At 39.9% G+C, this 23308-nt stretch overlaps 1 protein-coding gene across 8 annotated transcripts in view; it reads right to left on the reverse strand.

The window, feature by feature from the left end:
* Nucleotides 1-23308, reverse strand: part of LYST (lysosomal trafficking regulator) — a 196209-nt gene that overhangs the window by 144205 nt on the left and 28696 nt on the right. For all 8 annotated transcript variants that reach the window (XM_003797445.3, XM_023517645.1, XM_023517644.1 and 5 more), the window contains exons 4-7: nucleotides 10483-10573; nucleotides 5470-7549; nucleotides 2143-3172; nucleotides 900-1061 (exon numbers count right to left, since the gene is read on the reverse strand). In XM_003797445.3, coding sequence (XP_003797493.1) covers nucleotides 900-1061; nucleotides 2143-3172; nucleotides 5470-7549; nucleotides 10483-10573 — 3363 coding nt within the window. The remainder of the gene's footprint in view (nucleotides 1-899; nucleotides 1062-2142; nucleotides 3173-5469; nucleotides 7550-10482; nucleotides 10574-23308) is intronic.

Consider the following 23308-nt stretch of genomic DNA (forward strand, 5'->3'; position numbering starts at 1 on the left):
GCTAGAGTGCAATGATGTCATCATAACTTAAACTCAAGTGATCCTCCTGCCTCAGGCTCCTGAGTAGCCGGGACCACAGCCATGTACCACCACACTCGGGTAAGTTTTTCTATTTTTAGTTGAGATGGGGTCTTGCTCATGCTCAGGCTAGTCTTGAACTCCTGAGCTTAAGTGACCCTCCCACCTTGGGAGGATTATAGAGATTAGCCACTGCACCCAGCCTATCTCAGTTAGCTTTTAAATAATGACAAACAGTAGCATAAACTATTATGGCAAGAGACTATAAACATCATAGATATGGCTAAACCAATAAATTAAAAGAGAAGTTGTGCAAAGATAAAGGACAGGTGACAATTAAAGGTAAAAGAAAGATGCATTAAGAGCGAAGTGAACCAAGTTTGCATTACAGAGTTTGGGGGGAAAATTAAAATAATTCTTTTAGGATAAAAATGTTAACATAAGTGAAACATTATGATTGCTATCTTCTGTGTGATTACTAGTCATTTTTATGTTGAATGACTTAAAGTTAGGAGAGCGTTCTAGAAATTTTAGCTGTACCAACACAGGACCAGATCGGATAACTAAATCATCACCATCCCTGAATTAGCATTTAATAAACTGTTAGATATGTCTAAGACTTATCAAATCAAATAACACATTATTGCCTTAACTGAGAGTAATGCTCAGTAAATTTTCAGACTGTAGAAAGAGAAGCCTATCATATTGCTCTCCTGGTTTTTATGAGACACCGATGAACACTGTCCATCCCAGATAATGACAATATGACCCAGCAAACTCACCTGACCAAATCCTGGTCTGTACGTTCTAACCACATTCCTCAGTGCCCTAGTCCCAGCCCACATACTTCTGCCTCTGCCAGTCATACCCAAGTAACATACCTTCTCAGTCAAAGCATCATTATGTTCAAAATCTGCTGAATGACTCCCCAGGGCAACTCGAAGCAGGGCATCAAATAAAGGCTTTGCTAATTCTGTTTCGATCACTTTTGATTTGGAAAGATGGTCCCTCATTTCCAACAATATATTTTCCACAGACAAGTTCTAAAGTAAAATAAAAAAGACTAAGAACATTAATAGCATGCTTTACAAAAAACTAAACAGTAAAAAGATAAATGAAAAATCAATATTTACTTAACACGTAAGAAAGCTGGTCTATTTATAGTTGACATAAAAGTAAAATGACTATATAAATAGCTCTCTTATACGAACATCCTACCATTAAAATTAATAACATTTTTATTTATCAAGCACTTTATTGATTTTACTTGATTTTGACTGCAGCACAGAAAAAAAAGCAACGCTGTGAAGGGTTCTGTATCCCTGGTAAGGAGTGTGGATCTTATTGTGAGCAACGTACAATATGAGGCTATACGGAGGTTGGAACTAGAGTAGGAAAAGGCAGCTGGCTGACACAACAGTTAGGTGAGTTAGTAAGGACCAGAAGAGCTATGTCACATTCAAAGGTCCCCAGATCCCTGTTTTGTTAAGAAGTCCTCTCAGGAGAAAATCTGTAGGGTATCAGAGAAGCAGAAGAGGTCAAGGGAACAATCTGTACAAAGACATGGTTTCAGAAGAGTCTGGTCCCAGCTTGGTTCCCTGGGAAGCTCTGGAGCCCAAACCAACAGAGATTGCCCTTAACTCCAGAATCCCATCCATTAGCCATTAGCTGTGAGCACCCTTCCAAGGCATCCGCAGGCAAGGAGCTTCCTATCAGCCAAAGGCAATCCTTGGAAGACAGGTGCTGATGAGCAGATGGTAGTGGGTGTATCAGTTTGGTAAAATGGATCTGGGCAGGGCACCCAACAGCATCACACCAAAATTGAAAACTCTGAACTTTGAAATACTATATCCATTATTATTCATCTGACACTTAATGAATGAACTTTTTCACAAGGTGTAAAACTAAAGCATAAGCTTCTCTGGGGTGGGAACTAGGTCACATGCTCCTCTGAGCCTCCATAGTACCTGGGACTCTGCTCAGCACACAGAAGCATCTCAAAACATAAAATCTTGGGAAAACAAAACTAGAATAGTTTTAAGTTGGAACTTCAAATATATATACACACGCATACATACATATTTATATTTCACAGAAGAGCCGGCTCTAAGGACAAGAGATTACCTGGTTAGCTAACTCCAGTTCCACCTTCTGTTGACTGGTTCTGGCACTGTGAAGACAAATGGCAAGAAGGGCTTCGAAAAGCCGGATGCTCTGCAGCGAGGTCTCCCTGGCTTGGCTTGTAACTCTCTCTGCTTCCTTGGAAACAGCTTCAGTAGCTGAAGTTTTTTCCACATTCATGGAAGAAATACACGGTGACTCTAAGGGACCCAAACTGTCAGCACTCTTCTTTAGACGACCCAGGTCTGACGGCGTGCCGTCACTTTTTACAGTCAGAGGTAACACCTCTTCCTTCCTAGCTGTCTCGGGTTGAGAAGTTCTGTTTAGGTCCTGGTTGTCATCTACATTTGTATCTGCCTCCTTTTTCCCTTGCTCCTCTTCGTGACTTCTGAAGAGATTCTGTATTATCATAAATATTAACTTATAGCATACTTGGAAACCACCAAGTCTATAAAACTGTTTCTGGAAGACTGAACTCAACCTGTAGATCCAATGACACATAGACCAAACGTCCGCTGCGTGGTGCATGTGTTCCGGAGACGGCAGGACAAGGCTCTCTGGAGACAGACACGGCAGCATGTGACTGAAAGGCTCGCTGGCTGTGCTGTCATAGCCAGAAGTGTCTTCTGAATCATTGGCCAGCTCCCTGTCAGATTCGGCTTCTTTACTTATACACAAAAATGCCACACAGAGGAATAGGTTTATGGTGTTGATATGAATGTCCTGGCTAAGAGTTTTCCGTTTCTTAGGATAAGTTCCTTTGAGGTTGGCATAAAATTTGCTGAGACTCTGAGGCGAATCTGAGTAAGCCTGCTGGTTATGGAAAGAAGTACCTACATTTACAGAGGACAACTCCTTCTGTTCCGTGTCTATCCCATCAATACCTGGCACTGAGGCATCTTTCTGTTGTTCCCCTAGGCTGATTATCAGTGTTTCAAATGCTTTCAGGGAATGATTTCGAAGACCATTTAGGTAATTTAATTCGATTATTTGATTTACTCCATTACAACTTAAAAACAAATCTCTTATTACCCTGTGAAAGAAAAAAAAACCATAAAATATTTTACATACAGAAACATCACTTATAAATAAGTATATCTAGTATGTAATATACCCTTCCTGCATGTGGTATACACTAAACACCACCTAATGTGATTCATCAATTCTCTGGCTAAAGTTCCTAGTTAGGTGTGACCAAGACCTCAAGTTACTTTCTAACTATTCTCACACTGCATATATGGCTCCAGCAGAATTTAAAAAGGAAACAATATATGCATCTCAAATTAAATGAAGAGATTCAGGCAAGAATATTTTTCTTCAAATGGCAAATTTTATGCAAATTCTAATATCCCAACTACCACCACACTTGAGGTGGACACTGTGAAGGCAGGCAGACAGGCATTCGTTTGTCTGTTTAATGGTTCATTTAAGACTTTTTGTTTGTTTTAAATCTGCATATGATAAAGGGGAAAAAGCTAACTACAGAGCTGAAAATCTTTTTCAGACTGTTCAGCATCACCTGAGTTTCTCTGTAGTATCTCTTCTAATGTGGCTGGTTGATGTGAGCCAGTGATACGAATCGTAAAGAAAATTTTCAGCCCTGTCTTAGGTGAGACTCACACATCACTAGCACTAAGTAGTGAATCCCAGCAGCAGCTTTAATATAAATCGACTCAGTAACTCTCAGCCCTTACTTTACAAAGATCTATTTTGCCCACAAATATGATAAGGAGTTACAGAACTTTCAAATCAAAGCCAGCTCTACTTAAACAATGTTACAACGTCAGAAATTTAAAACATCAGAAAGTAGAAGGGAAGAGGAGAGAGGGTATTTGCAGGGGCCTCACCTAATGTGCATGATGCAATGGTATATTGCAAAACTATTAAGAAATGAGTATACTGTGATGGATATGTTACTTAGTTCAATGTAAACATTTCACATTGTATATTGAAGCAGTACCCTGAACCCCATAAATGCATCAATGTACAAAGTTATGATTTAATAAAAAATAATTAATTAAAAAATGTAAAACAAAAATTGCAAGGCAATGACTTAACGTCAATATTAGTTTTATAGTATTGCACTAAGATGGACCAAAAAAAATGACACACATAAAGATAATAATGCAGATTATATATTTTAAAGTTTTTTCAATGGTATATGTATGAATTTGAAAAGTCAATCTACTTAGGCAGAAGCAAAGTTTATTTGTAAAATTATTTTTTAAATATACCAGACTTGACAATCACAAAATCTGGGAAACTCATTGGTAGAATGAAAAGAAATTTTAGTTTCCTTCTTTTTGCTTAGCTGTATTTCCTAATTTTTCTACATGTATTGCTTAGGTAATAACTGTAAATATTCTATTTTTTAAAAATCCCATTAATGCCACTATCTCAATAAATAATTATCCTTTTATGTTGTGAACAAGTGAATGCCCTTTTAATTTTCTATATTTCACCCATAAAATATTGTAAGCACTTTCTCATGTTCAAACATGATCTCTGTAGACATTTTAAGACCAATTATAGTCTATCAGATAAATAGAAAATAATTAAACTTGTCCTGTTTTTAGATACATATCTGTGTTACATCCTTTGTTTTGTCTCAGAAGTATATTTAGGGGCAGCACCTGTGGCTCAGCTGGTAGGGTGCCAGCCCCATATACCAAGGGTGGCCGGTTCAAACCCAGCCCTGGCCAAACTGCAACAAAAGAATAGCTGGGCTTTATGACGGGTGCCTTTAGTCCCAGCTACTCGGGAGGCTAAGGCAAGGGAATTGTCCAAGCCCAAGAGTTGGAGGTTGCTGTGAGCTGTGTGATGCCATGGCACTCTACCAAAGGCGACAAAGTGAGACTCTGTCTCTACCAAAGGAAAAAAAAGAAGAAAAAAAGAAAATTCCTTTATGAAAACACCACACTGTACCCCAGGATTGCATTAATGTACACAGCTATCATTTAATTAAAAAAAAAAAAAGACTTTGGAAAAAAAAAATGGGAACATAGGGGATTAAAAAAAAAGCTTGGTACAATATATTTGTATAAACTGTAAAAAAAAGAAGTATATTTAGTACTCTACTTTTTCACCAATAACAGTAAACTCAATGGCTGTATCCTCTCCTCTATAATCACCCTAGTAAAAATACATACATACATACGTAAATGCACACGTAAACCGTTAAAACAAATCTGACACAGGATGAGAACTTTTTTGTTGACAAACTCAAATTAAATCCTAGGAAAGAATAAATACAATTATACTATGGAGGAAGTCTTTGAAATATCGGAGAAAAAAATCTGCAAACACACACACATACACAAATATACAAACCTGGATTTAAGTAGACTAGGTAGAGTTTTTAGATAAATCTGAAGCACTTCCTGAGGCAGACACTGGTCCTGATGGCTACACAGATGAGTTCGAGCTGAAGTACCGCTTAGGTGTTGACAATGATGTGCTAATTCAACTCCTCTTTGGAGCACGGGGTTAAATATATAACTATACAATTTCCACTGGACAATTACATTGCCTTTCTGAATTAAACTGCAAATGTGATTCGCAATCTGCATACTCTGCAATCTGTCTTCTTCAAAAATAAAGTTCTGATAAGCCTTTAAAGCATCCCATTTCCACAACAAGTCTTCAAATCCACTGCTAGGCAGGATCCCTTGAAATCGATAGGAAGGGCTGGATAAACCTGAGGAGGGCTCTGCATCCCACGAGTCTCCCCGCAGGATCTCTTCTAATCTGGCTAGCTGGTCGGGGTCAACGGCACAAATATTGCAAGCTGCTTTTTTAATTTTTTGTGATACCTCTGCTCCTCCTAACTGATCCAAAATAAGCTTGTTAAGGATGTTGAGTATGTGCTGCTGAAAGTTTTTCAGTGCTGGCAACTTAAACGCATGGAGCAAAGGAATGATCACAGATTTGGGATCCATGCAACAGCAGATTCCAACGTTCTGGACACCCGACAGGACCTGGATGCAAGTGCTGCCCAGGGCCGCCTGCTGCAGCAAGCGCAGACACCGGTGAGCACACACCGCGATGCAGCAGCACCGCTCGGGGTAGTACACGTCTCCGTCCGCAGTCTCTTCAAACGGGTTTTTTGAAACCTGGTTTTTAAAAGCTGAAACCAGAAGACCTGAGAGATCTCGGTGATGATGCATAAAATGAGAATATTCACAGCGCCTGTGCCTTTTTCTTGTACACATTGAATGATGAAGTTGCTCGGATTTCACTTTCTTGACAGTGCTTATTATTTTCATCACACTGTTTATTAGGGCTTTCAAATGTTCTGAGGCTTCAGGAGGAACTCCGTCCCTCAAAGCCAGCCATTCCATTTGAAGAACTGCTGTTTCAAATAAATTAAACCCATGATGCTGAATGAATTCTTGAACCAAATCCATGGCTTGACTGAAGTAGAAGGGATTAGAAGCTGCACTTTGAAGACAACAGATGAGCATCTGTAGAACTCCTTCCAGAAGCTCAGGGAGAAGAAGGGCTCTGTGACGATACTTTGAAAACACAAAATCTTCCTGAATCTCCTGCAATGTTTTCTTTTGCCTTGGTGCAAAGGGGTCAGGCTGCTTTTCTAGGCAAGTTCTAATTTTTAAAGCTGCCCTAAGCAATTCAGTTAAATTTTTCCTAAGACTTTCTGGCATCGTATCTGCAGTACTAACATCTACTGACATAAGATGCAACACTGTTCGAAAGAGCATCCGTTGAATCAAAGCCACTGGCTCTTCAGTCCAACCTGCCGAAACCATTTGACTCTCCAAGCCGTCACCTAGAGTACAGCAGTCTCCAACGCCTGCCAGGAATTCAGTCAGTGTGGGCACTACACTGGCTGCTAGAGCAGATGTGTGGTTTAAGCTAAGGTCAAATTTACAAACTTTTTCTAATAAAGATAACAAAACATGACATAAATCAAATGGAGAATTGTCCATGTTACTGATAACAGATAAAGCAGCTGGCTCACTTAAAATGTCAGTGTTTGACTCCTGTCTTGGAAAGATCTCTCTGGAATGTCCCAAAGCCATGGTATCAGGAGGAGACTGTTCTTTGGTTGTTAAGTGGTCAAGTTTAGCTGGAAGGTGGTCTTCTTTAGGAGACTGTGTTACAAAATGCTGCAGCAGATGGGGCCTTCTCTGCTTATTCATTGCTACGCTTTTTTCATCGGAATTGGCTTCTGAATCTGAGGTGGACAGCTGTGTCTTTCTTGCATCTCTTATAGAATAGCGATGGGTAATTTTACGCTGTCGTCTGCTTTTTCGAAAAATGTTTGCTTTTGCAGAAACCTGACCAGACAGGGCACTTTCTTCTACATGTAATTTTTCCTGAGTTGATCTTTGTGAAGTTGTGTTCTTTTCTTTGGTCAGGATTACATCAGCTGAGAATGGGAGATTAAAATCTAATGGAAGAAAGAAGACTTAGAATACCTCGGTATGTTTTAAAGCTCAATTTGCACAGACAATGGTCTCATTTATCACCCGCCATAAGATTTTATCATCAGTATATTTCTGCTGCAGGGCTGACTTCCTTCAGTTATTTTATGCCTTGGGTTACTTTCCCCCACCCCCCACTTATCCTCACTCTAAACACCAGCTGGCATTAGTTCAATGGATAAAAAAATGGTTTTAAAAACAACAAAGGAGAACAGAATTAAGAAAGTAAATCTGTATTAAAAGCACATATTACATTCTAACTTCAACATAAGAAACTCTTTAGGGCGGCGCCTGTGGCTCAAGGAGTAAGGCACCGGGCTCATATATTGGAGGTGGCAGGTTCAGACCCGGCCCTGGCCAAAAAAAAAAAAAAAAGAGAGAGAGAGAGAGACTCTTTAGATTGTCTGGTATTTGTTGCTGCTATTCATAACCATTGTAAGAATCTCCAGTAGTGTCACTGATTAAGACACGGGGCATAAAAGATACAGGGGCATATTATCAAAAATACAATATGGTTTCTAGTCCGGATACAACTTAGAAACTGTAAGATTTTCCAAAATTATTTTAAAATCATACTCTACATAACAAATGTTCCCCAAAATTGAGGTTTAAAAAGAGTTTTTCATTCAAAAGATTGCAGTGGAACCTCCATAACTGACCACATCCCTACATGGACCACCTCTTTAAGTTGACCAAATTTTCATAGAGCAGACATGCACCACACGTACGTGTCAGTACAGTGGGCCTAGCTCCCCCTAATGTGTCCACCTCTATACGTTGACCAGTTTGTTTTACTTCCTTGGCTGCAACTTACAGAGTGTCCCACGCACTGAAATAGGCACCAGGTACAGACATCACTGTTTCGTCCTTAGTGCCTTGAGCCCAGGGCCTTCATGTACTATACTCAATAAAGAAATGATCGAATTTTCTGTACTAACTAAAAAGATAATTAAATTGGTCTTTCTCCTTGCTATACTATGTAATGAGAGCTATATAAAAATGCAATTGTAATTTTAGGATGAATAAAAATCTGTTAAATATAAGATTTGTGAGCCAGGTGTGGTAGCTCACACCTGTAATCTTAGCACTCTGGGAGCTTGAAGTGGGAGGATCCCTTGAGCTCAGGAGTTTGAGACCAAACTGAGCAAGAGTGAGACTCCCTATCTTTATATGTAAAAAGAAAAAAAAATAGAAAAGGCCAGTGAGGTGGCTCACACCTGTAATCTGAGCACTCTGTGAGGCCGAGGCAGGTGGATTGCCTAAGCTCATGGGTTCCAGACCAGCCTGAGCACGAGTGAGACCCCCATCTCTAAAATAGCCGGGCTGAGGCAAGAGAATCACTTGAGCTCAAGAGTTTGAAGTTGCTGTGAGCTATAATGCCATAGCACTCTACCAAGGGTGACAAAGTGAGACTCTGTCTCAAAAAAAAAAAAAAAAAAGAAAGAAAGAAAGAAAAATTAACCAAGTGTGGTGGTACATGCCTGTAGTCCCAGCTACTTGGGAAACTAAGGCAGAAGATCACTTGAGCCCAGAAGCTGGGTTACAGTGAGCTATGATGATGCTACTGTATTCTAGCTGGGGTGACAGAATGAGATTCTGTCTCAAAAAAAAATGTGTGCTTTAGTTAACAGAAGGAAAACAAACCAGATGAGGAAAGGGGAAATTAAAAGGAAACTCACAAATTCCATCTAAGCAAAAGATTCATGCAATGAAGACAATTTCCCCCAGAAAACATTTATCAGATTTCTTAAGTGATTAACGATATTGAATTCTACAAATTCGAAGACAACAAAAGCAAAGAGTTAATGATCTTAAATATCATAAGACCTTAGATACTTCCCTCAAAAGAGCCCTGGGTCACAAACAGTCATGGGGAAAACTGTTAATCTCTCCCTTAAACATTTAAAATTTCTTCTACTCTCTCTAGACACATAATTATTATATATAAAAATTATACATATATCATTTTTGCAAAATCAGAAATTAAAAATATCTATTAAAAATATCTATCTATTGAACCTGTGGCTCAAGTGGCTAAGGCGCCAGCCACATACACCTAAGGTGGCGAGTTAGAATCCAGCCTGGGCCCGCCAAACAACAATCATGGCTGCAACTGAAAAAAAAAAAAATAGCCAGGCATTGTGGCGGGCGCCTGTGGTCCCAGCTACTTGGGAGGCAGAAGCAGGAGACTCGCTTGAGCCCAGGAGTTGGAGATTGCTGTGAGCTATGCCACGGCACTCTACCCAGGGGGATAGCTTGAGGCTCTATCTCAAAAAAAAAAATCTATTGGCTCAGGTATAATAATTCAACCCAGCCTTGAAACAAAATATTCCTTCAAATTTATCCTTTAAAAGCAACATTAGAAAAACTAAGGTAAAACAAATACTGCAAAGATAATTAGAGTACTGGTAACAGAAAGCAGTCTTTCAGGTAGCGCCTGTGGCTCAAAGAGTAGGGTGCAAGCCCCATATGCCAGAGGTGGCAGGTTCAAACCCAACCCCAGCCAAAAACTGCAAAAAAAAAAAAAAAAGTAGTCTTTCAAAGAAGCAAAGAAACTTTTGTTTGTTTCTCCAGACTTTCCACTCTCCACTATTTTCCATAATGCACTCCTACACTGACTCCTTTTGAGAAGGGTTCTGCTTCTCCATGTATTTTCTAACCATAAGTACATTTAAGTAATCCCCTAAGAAACATCATGGCTTTTGTATTAGTAGGAATAAAAATGAGCTTCCCTAAAGGGTTTTTCATACTTAGCACGTAATAAATTACAAATAATATATACTGTTCTGAACTTGAAGATGTGGCAACCAGTCAGGCAAAATTAACTTTTCAATAAAACCTATCTTTCCAGCGTAATTTTGATAACTCAAGTGAGTGATGTGATGAGGGGAAAACTTACCTCTTGCTTTTTCCTCTTGAACAGGTATCTTCCACACCAGCGGCAGGAGGGACAGGAGAAGAGTCAGGAGTTCTTCTCTGCACGTCAAGGCCTGTGTCAGAAACAAAAGAGTCCTTCGTGTTCTAAGGGGACAAGACACATCAGCTCTTAATATCTCACCTCAAATTGAACCGAAAAACCCTTTTCCTTGAAAGGGTGCATTTAAGAAGCCAGGAATCAAATTAACCTATTTTAAATCCAATTACAGTTGTGAAACTTTTCAACTTATAAGCCTTTCCAGTGACAGAAGAATGTAAGACTATTTGACGGTATTTAGCACATTCTTGCTGACATGTTCAGAAATAGCTGCTATTACCACCATGCACAGTGCAAGAATTCCTCACCTAAGAAAAAACAGATTTACTAGGTGAAAATGAGAAGTTAAGCCCTATTTATTAGCAAACTCAAAACACTAAGTTGCTAGAAAAATGTACTCTTCATGCAGTTAAATATAAAGTGCAGAGAACAATTTTTAAAAAAGAAAGTGACATTATTAATAAATGACATATATATATAGAGAGAGAGAGAAAGACTTATTAGTGATGGCAACCCAATCAATACTTATTGACCACACACTATGTCCACAGGACTACTGTCTTACCCTTGCTGGAGGAGATGGTCCAAGCCCTGGAGATGGTGCCCTCATGTGGTCCATAAAATACACACAAACAGTTAAAGAACAATAGAAGGTATGTAGTGTATAAGTTAAGTACCCAGAGGTGGTCTGGGTATTTGGCTTAGGAGTTCAGAAAAAGCAGCAATCATCATCAGTTGGAAGTGTGGAAGTGGGCTGGACAGAGAGAGCTGGGCCCAGGATACCTGGGATGGCAAGGATTTGACGACAAATTAAGTTTGCATTCCTTCCTCACCTCAATCTCTAGGGAGGGGTCGGGGTGACACAATCAGATTTGCTGGACAGAATTAGGGGACAGGGAGGTGGTCAGTGTAGGGGCAGGGAAACAATAATCCGGACATGAAAGAGGCTATTATTTAGAATATTCTAACAATAGAAGTGAAAAGGAGACCTACTTGAGAAACTCTCAGGGAGAACTGAAATGACTTGCAGCTGATTATCCACGGGGCATAAGGAAGAAATAAAAAGTCTAAAAGGACTCACAGGTTTCTGGTTTAGGCCACTAGGTAGCTGATAATCTGTTCACCAAGATAGGAGTTTTAAGAGGGGCATTAGGGTGGGGCAAAGATGATGGATTCACTTTTTAGACATACTGTATCTGATGAGCCTGTGAGATATCCAAATGAAAAGGGCTTTTGTGAATATGAACGTACAGATCTGAAACTTCAGGAAAAGTTGTGAAATAATAAAAAGATGTGAGAGTCCCTGGGGCAGAAGTCAAGGGGACATGTGAAGTTTCCCAGGAAGGGAATGGAGAATGACAAGAGGAGACTGTGGAGAGTGGAGCTCTGGGGAGCATGTACAGAATCAAGGATGGGCAGTGCCGAGGAGAAGCCTGCACAGAGAAACCAAGAAAGAGAGATGAGCAAAGACACATCAAAGATGCTGCTCTCGGTATAAAATGAAGACTGAGAAGCACCTGGCGACTACAGGTCCTTGACCTTGACAAACACAGATTCAATGGCGTGATTAGGGTTCAAGTCAGTCACTCTTTGGCTGCAGAGTCAAAGGCGCTGAGAAAGCAGAGACAGAGCTTTCAGACCTTGTCCTGGTTATGAAAAGGCCCAACATTCTTCAGAAGTAAAATCTAAATTCCTTTCAGGCTTAGAAGACCCTCGTGGCATGATTCATATGGACCTGTCCAGCGTCAGCTCCCACCTACCACCATCGCTGAGGCCCACCCACATATTCAGCTGGTAAGGGTTTCCCCATGACTGGTCTTTGTACTCCCTGGTATGTCCTCCTTCCATACACTGGTCCTGTGTTTTCCGATTCCCATCCTCCCATCTGCCCAACTCCAACTCATCCTTCAGGTCCCAGTTCCCACAGGGACACTTCTCTAATACTCAGCCTTCATGTTCCTGATTGGCTTCCATTCCAACAACCACCCTGCTAAACTGATAATGTCTGAATGCCCATTTTCTCTTGTATTCACTCAACAAACATTGAGCCCACTACTCCTTACTTGCCAGGCACTTCAGATGCTGTAGTGAACAACAAAGACAACATCCAAGGCCACGTCACAAAGTCCCTAAGCTGCAAATGCTGGCATAGGTGTGGAGGGAAGGGAACACTTAAACACTGTCGGTGAGATTGCAAACTAATACGGCCCTTTCGGAAAGAATTGTGGAGAATCCTAAAAAAGCTAAAAACAGACCTTCCATTTGATCCTGCAAATCCATTGGTAGGTATCTACCCAGAAGAAAAAAATGATTTTAACCTAAAGACATCTGCACTAGAACATTATCACAGGACAATTTACAATCACCAAGATGTGGAAACAAGCCGAGTGCCCGTCAGCTCACAAATGGGTAAATGAACTATGGTATATGTACATGTAATACCGTTCAGCCATAAAGAAAGATGGAGACTTCACGTTTTTGTATTTGCCAAGATGGATTTGGAGAAGATCCTCCTAAGTAAGGTATCACAAGAATGGAAAAGCAAACATCCAATGTACTCAATACTAATAAGAAACTAGTAGATGAATAAGTACAAACCCATATTACCTTACCTTACTGGCGCAATGTAGGGGGACACGGCACAACTGCCAGATGAAGGGCTCAACTACAACTTGGACTTTATCTAACAAATGCAAATAATATAATCTAATCATTTGTACTCATATATTAATCTGAAATTTTAAAAAAGAAAGACAACATTCATATCCACATGAAGCCAACATTCTAGCAGAGGAGATGGATAATAATGGGTACAAATAAGAAAGGTTCGGGTGGTGCTTGTGGCTCAGCGGGTAGGGCCCCAGCCCCATATACCAAGGGTGGCAGGTTCAAACCCAGCCCTGGCTAAACTGCAACAAAAAAATAGCCAGGTGTTGTGGTGGGCAGCTGTAGTCCCAGCTACTTGGGAGGTTGAGGCAAGAGAATCACCTAAGCCCAAAAGTTGGAGGTCGCTGTGAGCGGTGTGACACCACAGCACTCTACTGAAGGTGATAAAGTAAGACTCTGTTTCTACAAAAAAAAAAACAAACCCAAAACAAAAGAGATAGAAAGCAGTGCTATAAAGGAAATTAACCAAGGCAAGAATTAACAGAGTGATAAAAAGGGCGGACATTGTAAATAGACTATTCAGGATGGGCCATGTGAACAGATACCTAATTGATGAGAAGAAGGCATCCATGCAAAGATTGGGAGAACAAGGACTCCCAGCAAATACACGAAAGGTTGGGAACAGGTTTGGCTTTTTCATAGAAAGCAAGGTGGACAGTGTGGACGGAGCACAGCAAGAGGAAGTGTAAAGAGGTGAAGTTGGAGGGTGCAAGTTAGACAAGTGGGTACTGCCAGATCTAACGGGGCCTTGCAGGTCATGCAAAGGAGTCGGGGCCTCTAAGGCCCAGATCCAGCAATACCTCTCCCCCAGCTTGAACTTAATCTCTAAAATACGATTTGGATTTATCTCTAAATACGATGGGAAACTTTCCCACACATACTCCACAGTCCTCTCGCACGATTCGGTCCCTCATCCTCAGCAACCATCCCTTTTTCTCCCACCCAACACCTAATACATAATTGAGTGTTTAATAAGCATTCCCTGCATGAATGACTCTAAATTCTGAATACAAAGTAAAAATTATTTCAAAGGGTCCCATTTCTGTGCGCTTTACTTCAAAATTAGTAAGACTAAAGGTGCCTGAATAACTTAGAGATATCAATCAACATTTTTTAACATGCCAGTAAACATGAACTTAAAAATTGTTTTCTCCTGTAGAGTTCTAATCTGAGTCTTCATCTTTAGCACTCTGACAGCATTCCAGCGGGACCTGCAGAAACCTCCAGCGTCTGTGAAGTACAAGAAATACTGTCCTATAATTTAGCCCCTGCTCCTTAACAGTACACTGGCAAATTCTCACTGCTGTGTGGACAGGCATTCCAGCCCCACGGCACAGGGTCTGCAGCTTCCCTGACGTCAGCCCACTTGGCTGAGGCTCCCACCACCTCCAAGCCCCAGACCAAGCAATGCCTTTTCTGTGAAGCTTCTCCTGCACCAACCCAGCCTCACTGTTCTTCCCCTCAGGACTTCATGCCTCTGGCCCCATTTCACCAAGCAGATTGGTTCTTGGGAACCATGGGCCTTTCAAAAGAATGAGATTGAAGCAAGCCCAGATTTGGGGGGTTTGTCCCCTCTGCTGGAATTGCAATCCCAAGCAGGATCCCATCCTGTTTCCCAGTGCCGCAGTAGGAAAACAAGTCTTTGCTTCATACTTCTCGTTACGGGAGCAGCTCTCTTTAATCCTCTGGACCCATTTTCTTCAAGTATGGTATATTTCCAGATTTAGTTAACCTTTCTAGTCTCAAAGAAACCACATATGTAATTCTGTTCTATTGGAAGTCATAAAATGTTTTTCTCTTATATGTGGGCACTCTGGCAAACTACAACTTGCAGTCCTGCATTTCAAGCCAAACCGTAGTTTAATCCCCTAAAGTCCTAAATATACACACTAGTTACAGTGTCCAGAAAATCAAGGTGTTTACTCATGTCATCCAAGCACAAAGTTCTTAATAGGCCATGTTAGGCCATACATGCTGTAAACATGTCCATCCCTGGCTATTTCCAGACTATCCAACCTAGAGAAATCAGTCAATATCATACTACTCTCTTTTTTTTTTTTTTTTAAGAGATTAGGTCTGGCTCCAGCCAGGGCGGAGTACAGTGACGTAATCAGACTTTACTGTAGTGTTGAATTCAATTCTTGGGCTCAAGCAATCCTCCTGCCTCAGCCCCTGAGTTGCTGGTATTACAGGTATGAGCCATCATGCCCAGTAGCTACTCTTGTTTAATACTTAACTTTTTTTTGAGACAGTCTCACTCTGTTGCCCAGGCTAGAATGCTATGGTGCCCACAATGCTGTCCAGCTCATTTTTCTATTTTTAGTAGAGACAGGTCTGTCTGGCTCTTCCTCAGGCTAGTCTCAAACTCCTAAACTCAAGTGACCCTCCTGCCTTGGCCTCCCAGAGTGCTAGGATTATAGGTGTGAGCACCTGGCCTTAATACTTCACATTCTTATGTCTCTATTTCTATGGAGAAATGACTGTGTCATACCTTTTTAAATTCTCATAGCAGCAATAAATAGTAAAGTCACCTTCAATTTTACTGTAATTGAGGTAATAATTTTTCAATTAAACTCAAGAAATATATTTTAAGCACCTCCTCGGAGCCAGGCGCTAGCCCATTCCAAAAGTATTGTTTAGACTGGGTTTTAAATTAATTGCCTGTCCTAGCCCCTCAGAAGTGGTAGTAGCAGGATGGGAGAGAAGGACAAATGAGTAAGGGGGGAAAGGATGAAATCTCAAACTGTGCTGATGTCTAGGAAGCTGCAAAGACAGAGGGGCACCAGGTCAGTGGGGCTCAAGGACCGCTGGCTACAGTCCAAGTTCCTTACAGGACTGCATCCAGAATGTGACCAAAAGTTACTGACATTATTCTAATACGTATTATTGGCATTACCTTAAGTCTGTATCTTGATATGCTAATTAAATTTCATCTTCCACATATATGCAGCAATATATGTGTGCTCTTTATTTCTTCTATTGGAATTTTATAATTATTTCTGATATATTACATGTGTGTATATATACATGTATGAATCTTCTTTTCTAGCTATATACCTAAAGTTAAAGGAAATAATATGTTTGCCTTATTCTGTAACTTTACTGAAGTATTTTCTTGATGAGTTTTTGAATTTTTCCATACATATCACTTTTTTGGTATTTTTATTTCTCTTTCACACATTTAGCTGTCATCACTTTGATATTCTGTTTTAATACTATATATCTTTAAAACGTGATACCAAACAGAAATAGTAATAAAGAATTATAGGGCCAGGCACGATGGCTCATGCCTGTAATCCTAGCACTCTGGGAGGCCAAGGCAGGAAAATTGCTTGAGCTCATAAGTTCAAGACCAGCTCACAAGTTCAAGAGCAAGAGCAAGACCTCCATCTCTAAAAATAGCCAGGCATCGTGGCAGGAACCTATAGTCCTCACTACCTGAGAGGCTAGGGCATGTGATGCCATGGCACTCTACCCAGGGTGACAAAGTGAGATTCTGCCTCAACAACAACAACAAAAGACTATACTTATCCTGGTCCTATGTAGAACTTTTTTTTTTTATGTTTTTGAGGCAGAGTCTTACTCTGTTACCCAGGCTAAAGTGCCATGGTGTCAGCCTAGCTCACAGCAACCTCAAACTCCCAGGCTCAAGCGATCCTCCTGCCTTCGCCTCCTAAGTAGCTGGGACTACAGGCACCTGCCATAACATCCACTAAGTTATTTTTCTCTATTTTTTCTCTAGGTCTTGCTTTTGCTTGGGCTAGTCATGAACTCCTAAGCTCAAGCAATCTGCCTACCTTGGGGTGCTAGAGTGCTGGGATTACAGGCATGAGCCACCACGCCTGGATGTACAGCTTTTTATTAAAAGTAATATTCTTCTAATCTTTGCATATGAATGAAATCCTCTATTCCTATTTTGTTTTTAAAACTTTTGGATTTTTTGTTTGTTTGTTTTTGAGACAGAGCCTCAAGCTGTCACCCTGGGTAGAGTGCTGTGGCATCACAGCTCACAGCAACCTCCAACTCCTGGGCTTAAGCGATTCTCTTGTCTCAGCCTCCCCCGTAGCTGGGACTACAGGCTCCTGCCACAATGCCTGGCTATTTTTTGGTTGTAGTTGTCATTGTTGTTTGGCAGGCCTGGGTTGGATTCAAATACATGTCTCTGGTGTATGTGGCTGGCGCCCTAGCTGCTTGAGCTATAGGCGCAAAACTTTTGTCAACAGATGAATTTTGTCAAACGTTTTGAAGTCTCAAGATAACTATACTACTGTTTTTTCCTATTGATGTCAAATATTACACTAACAGTTTTTTAGATTAGGAATTTTTATAAACTTTTTATTATAAAAGACCAGGCAGTAAGTCTTTTGAACTTTGTGAGTTACATATGGTCTCTGTCACATATTTTTCTGTTTAACAGTCCTTTTAAAATGCAAAAACTATTCTTAGCTCCGTACATAGTATAAAAACGGGTTAATGACAGAACTTAGCCCACAGGCTGTAGTTTGCCCAACCAGTCCCACTCCATCTCCTCCCCTCCCAGCAAAGAACGATTATTAAATGGCCATAATATTCTTTGTTAAGACACCAAAAAGACTTAAGGTGGTTCCTAGCAGACCTTGTCCAGTAGACAAAAGTATTACTAAGATTCTTGAGAGTGTCATTTCACAAAGCCTTAACAGACCACAGTGGAGAGAGGCCTGTCTCAAAAACAACTACAGATGTGGCTTTGGGGGCATGCAGTGGGCCCCACTATGTTTCAGAGTAAAGCTACACCATTTTTAAGAACTATTAAAAGTTCTAACAGCTACTTTAGCAGCTAGAAGGGACAGAGACTATTCAAATGAAAAGAGGCCTCCTCTGGGCCCCCACGTTTCCACAGGCAGAACACAGAATGAGAAAGCTACAGATTGTAGGTTATATATTTTGGGAAAGAGAAGCTATCTCAGAGGGTAGAACAAAGGGTGCCGGAGAACCAGGGATCAGAGAGCCTTTCCCACAGAAGAAAACACATTCTTGGCCCCCAGAACGGGGGGTGTGACAACACGTGTCCGACTGGGCTTCAGGACTGCTGTATATGCCTCCCGTCCCTCTCCTTGTTGAACGTTAAGTATTTATTGCAATTAACTTGTCCGCATCTCATTATTGTATATAAAGTGTATTGGGGCAGATATCCTGTCTTTTTAGTTACAAGTTTCTCAATCAAGAACTGCAATGAAAGTACTTCCATGCGAAAGCCTCACCTCCATTCAGAACTGAGGGATAGGACAATATCGTGAACTTCCAGCTAGGTGCCATGACGGGGTGATGATACTTGGAGAAGCCTGGGGGGAAAGGGATTGAGTGTAGGAGGAAGACTAATAATTTTGGACAGAGAAGAGACTATGGTAGATTAAACGCGGCCACAAATTAATTGTAGTTCCTCCTATCAATTGTTAGAATCAATTTTCTCATCCCTTCAATCTGGGCTGACCCATGACTTGCTTTGACCAAAAGAATGTAATCAAAATGATGTTACACGACTCCCTGCAGTTCTTCACCCTCTTGGAATGCTCCCATCATCATGTTAAGAAGCTGAGTCCAGCCTCATGAAGGTGACAGGCCATGTGGATGAGAACGGAGGCAGCCTAGACAACAGCCCCATCTAATAGTCCTCAAGTCAATCTGCTAACTGACCACAAATTCAGATGTAAACCCAGCTGAAATCATAAGGAGCCTGTGTGACTATTACAGCTGAGCCCTGCCTGAACTGCCAATCATAGAATTATGAGCAAAGAAATCACTGTTACTTTATGCCACAAAGTTTTGGAATGTGGTCTATTATATCACAATCAAGTAATACATTTATTGCTCCTATCTATGATTAGTCTGGGTGTTAAGTAAATTACTTTCTGTGGATAGCACCACTGTCCACTGGCTAAGAGTTCCACTGCAACTCTCACTGCTTCAAGAAACAGGAATGCTAACGTCTCCAAACCCTCTTGTTCCAGATAGACCTGCCATGCATAGATAGAAATATCGATGCTAATGCAAACAGAACTATAGAACTAGATGTAGCTAATTAAAGTTCATTTCTTTTTTTTGGCCAGGGCTGGGTTTGAACCCACCACCTCTTGCATATGGGGCCAGTGCCCTACTCCTTTGAGCCACAGGCACCGCCCTAAAGTTCATTTCTTATAAACTTTACATTTAAAAGTCTGCACTATTCTCCAACTTTTTTTTTTTTTTTTGAGACAGAGTCACCCTTTGTCACTCTGGGTAGAGTGCTTTGGCATCACAGTTCACAGTAACCTCAAACTCCAGGGCATAAGAGAGTCTCTTGCCTCTACCTCCCAAGTACCTGGGACTACAGGCGCCTGCCACAACACCCAGCTATTTTTAGAGACAAGGTCTCGCTCTTGCTCAGACTGTTCTCTAACCTGTGAGCTCAGGCAATCCATCTACCTTGACCGCCAAAGCTGGGATTACAGGTGTGAGCCATCGTGCCTGGCTAGTATTCTCCTACAATAACAATTTTTGCTAATATTACCAATAACTTACTTGGCAAATTGGACAAATAATTTTGATTGCCTACTCCCTTGCTTTAAAACCTCTCTAATATTTTCAGAATAAAATTACCCCTTATTCAGAATAAGGTTTGGCATGACATGGCCTCTGCCTTTCAGGGCTCCTCACAGGAGTGCCTCCTCCAGTGCCTGCCCCACATTCAGTCTTTGCTGTAATTTCACGAGGTTCCCTCTAGTTCACTGAACTTGCTGTTCCTTCTCCAGCCTTTGCATTTGCAATTCTCTCGGTCTGGCCCTTCCTGCCTTTTTGCCTTGCTCATATTTAGGGACGTCAGTATCTCTGGAAGCATTTCTGAGGACCCTCTCTTCTAATGCTTTTACTAATACTAATATCCCAAATACTTTTTATACAGGTTCTTCACCATTTATTATCCGTCCGCCTCATCACAACGAGAGCTCTGTTAGCAGAAGCTAAAGTCTCTGCTCTTTCCTCTCTGCATCTACTGCTGGCGCACAGCAGGTACTTGATGGTCTGCTAAATAAACCAGTGAATAAACTGATAGCCACACTTCTAAAAGTCTAATATTTTTCTTTTATATTTATTTTATATGTCACTCTAGATAGCCCATTTATGCAGTACTAGACAATAAAATGATAGCATTACAAAAATGTAGTAAGAATAAAGCGCTTTCCTACACAAAATACCTGAAGAGACTTATTATAACGTTTAAATTGTATTTTGTTTATAAATGCATAATCTCCTTTAGTAAAACTTTGTATTTTACTCAGCAACATAAGTAACAACTTTATAAAACATCCATAGAATATGAATGGATATAGAAATCGTATATTACCAAAATTTTAAAAAGTAGCATATGTAACTCACAGTTGTGTACATTGGTCCAATTTTGGCAACAGATCACTGTAATTTTCTATCCCAATACATGAGAATAACCTACATATTTATAATTAGGGTACAGAAGAAATTAGTAATCATTATCCTCAAATATTGCATGGAAATAACTTTTACATTGGAAGGGATCTCTTAAGTCATGTGGCTGAATTTTCTTATGTTACTGTGAGGATACTGAGATCTGGAGCTATTAAGTAACTACCTAAAGTTACCCAGCTACTTGCTACTGGTGCCAAGATTAAAAGCAAGGATAATTGTTACTTTTTAGGTGTTTTACAAAAAACTTGTAAAGGTCTGAATATAAACTTCAATGTTGTCATTCTTAACCATTATAAAAAGTTTTCACTATTTAAGCAAAGTATTCTCCCCTAAGAATAAATTAAAATGTTTGGGTACAAAAAATTATGAACAAATTGAGGTTTATCCCAGAATGTAAAGTTAGTTCAACATTTAAAAATCATCAGTGCCTATGGTGCATTTTACAAGGGTACATGTTAAATCTATTAAGTGTAGAATATAAATGTCTTAGTATAATAACTAAGAATATGCCAGGAAGGCTATGTTAACCAGTTTGATGAAAGTATTTCAAATTGTATATAAAACCAGCACATTGTATCCCATAATTGCATTAATGTACACAGCTATGATTTAATAAAAAAAAAATCCCAGAGTTAAAAATAAAAAAAAATAAAAACCATCAGTGTAACTCACACATTACAGAATAAAAAAGAAAAATCCATATGAAAGTCTCAACAGAGACCAGAAAGGCATTTGACAAAATTGAATATCCATTCAGAAGAAAAACTCTCAGTGAACTGGTTGAGAAGAGAACTTCCCCATTTGATCAAAAGCATCTAAACGGCCCCGAAAAGCTCACATCACACTTAATAGAGAAATACTGGATGCCTTGCCTCATGGCAGACACAAAGACAAGGATGTTCACTTTCACTGCTCACATCTGCTGATACGCGAGAAACCAGGGCACAAAGCAAGAAAGCAAAACAAAAGGCATAAAAATAGGGGGAAAGTGAAATTGTCCTTCACAGATGACATGATGGTTTACCTCAAAAACTCCAAGGAATCTACAGAAAATTTTCAAGATCTAATAAATTTAATAAAGGCACAGAATACAAAGATCAAACATACAAAAAGTAATTGTATTTCTATGACCAACAAACAATAGGAAAATTTAAAATTTAAGTATCATTTATAAAAGCATCAAAAAATAATATTTAGGATAAATTTAACCAAAAGATATGCAAGACATCTACACTGCAAAGGACCTAAAATGGCCAAAAGTTCCTAAAAAACAAGATCGAAATTATAAAACCCACACTGCCTCACTTCCACACTTATTTTTATAAAAGTTACAGTAACCTAGATAATATAGTGTTGGCAAAAAAACCAGATGGTAAATTAGTAGAACAAAATAGAGTCTAAAAAGAGAACCATAAATACATGGTCAACTGATTCTCAATAAAGGTGCTAAGATTATTCATTCAATGGAGAAGGAACAGACTTAAGAAGTATTACAAGAATGGAGAAGCAAGAATCCTATGTACTCAACTCTGATATGAGGGCAATTAATGACCTAGTGCACAGTGGGGGTGGGGGCAGGGGAGAGCAGAAAGAGGAAGGGAGGGTGTGGGGGGGTCATGATGTATGAAACACCTTTTGGGGTCAGGACAGAAGTATAAGAGGGATTTTGCCTAACAAATGCAATCAATGCAATTCTTTGTATCCTCAATGAATCCCCAACAATTAAAAAAAAAAAAAGTATTACTGGAACAATTGGATAAACATATCCGAAGGACAGGATAGAAAGGAAGAACAACTTCTACCTCAGACCACATATAAATACAGGAGAACCTCTGTAAGTTGACTTCCCAATGGACTGTACAACTGGTCAACATACAGGTTGTCAACATAAGGAACAAAAAGCCTACTGTACTGATACGTACATATGGTGCATATCTGGTCTATGGAAATTAGGTCAACTCTTAGGAGGTGGTCAACTCTAGAGGTTCTACTGTATTAGAGAGCACGTAGAACCACTGGAATTCTCATAAATTGTTGGTGAAACTAAAAAATGGTGCAAGCACTTTGAAAAACAATTTGGTAGTTTCTTACAAAGTTAAGCAAATATGTACCCTCTTTGAACCAGCAACTATATGCCTAGCTATTTACTCAAGGGGGAAAGAAATGAAAACATATTCACACAAAAACTTTTATAAACAAGTTCGCAGCAGCTTTATCCATAACAGCCAAATGCATACAACCCAAATGGTTAAACAGGTGAATAGTTAACCAAATTGCCACATATCCGTGCAACAAAAGACTCATAAGAAATAAAAGGTAGTGAACCAATGATTCAAGCAACAGCATGGATGAATCTCAGAGACACAGGAGTACACACTGCATAATTCCACTGATGTGAAATTCTACAAGCAAAACACTTGGTTGCTAGAAATCAGAACAGTGGTTTGTCTTGCAGAAAATGAAGGAGAAGGACTTAACAGAAGAAGCACAGCAATCCTTTCCAGGATGATGGAAATGTTCTAAACATTGAACTGGGTAGTGGTTCCACAGATGTATATATTTATCAAAACTCATTCACATATACACTTAACATCTGTGTAATAACTATGTAAATTACATACAATAAAGT

The sequence above is a fragment of the Otolemur garnettii genome, unplaced genomic scaffold, assembly GCF_000181295.1.
Source record: "Otolemur garnettii isolate 467f Iridium unplaced genomic scaffold, OtoGar3 scaffold00116, whole genome shotgun sequence".
Lineage (NCBI taxonomy): Eukaryota > Metazoa > Chordata > Mammalia > Primates > Galagidae > Otolemur > Otolemur garnettii.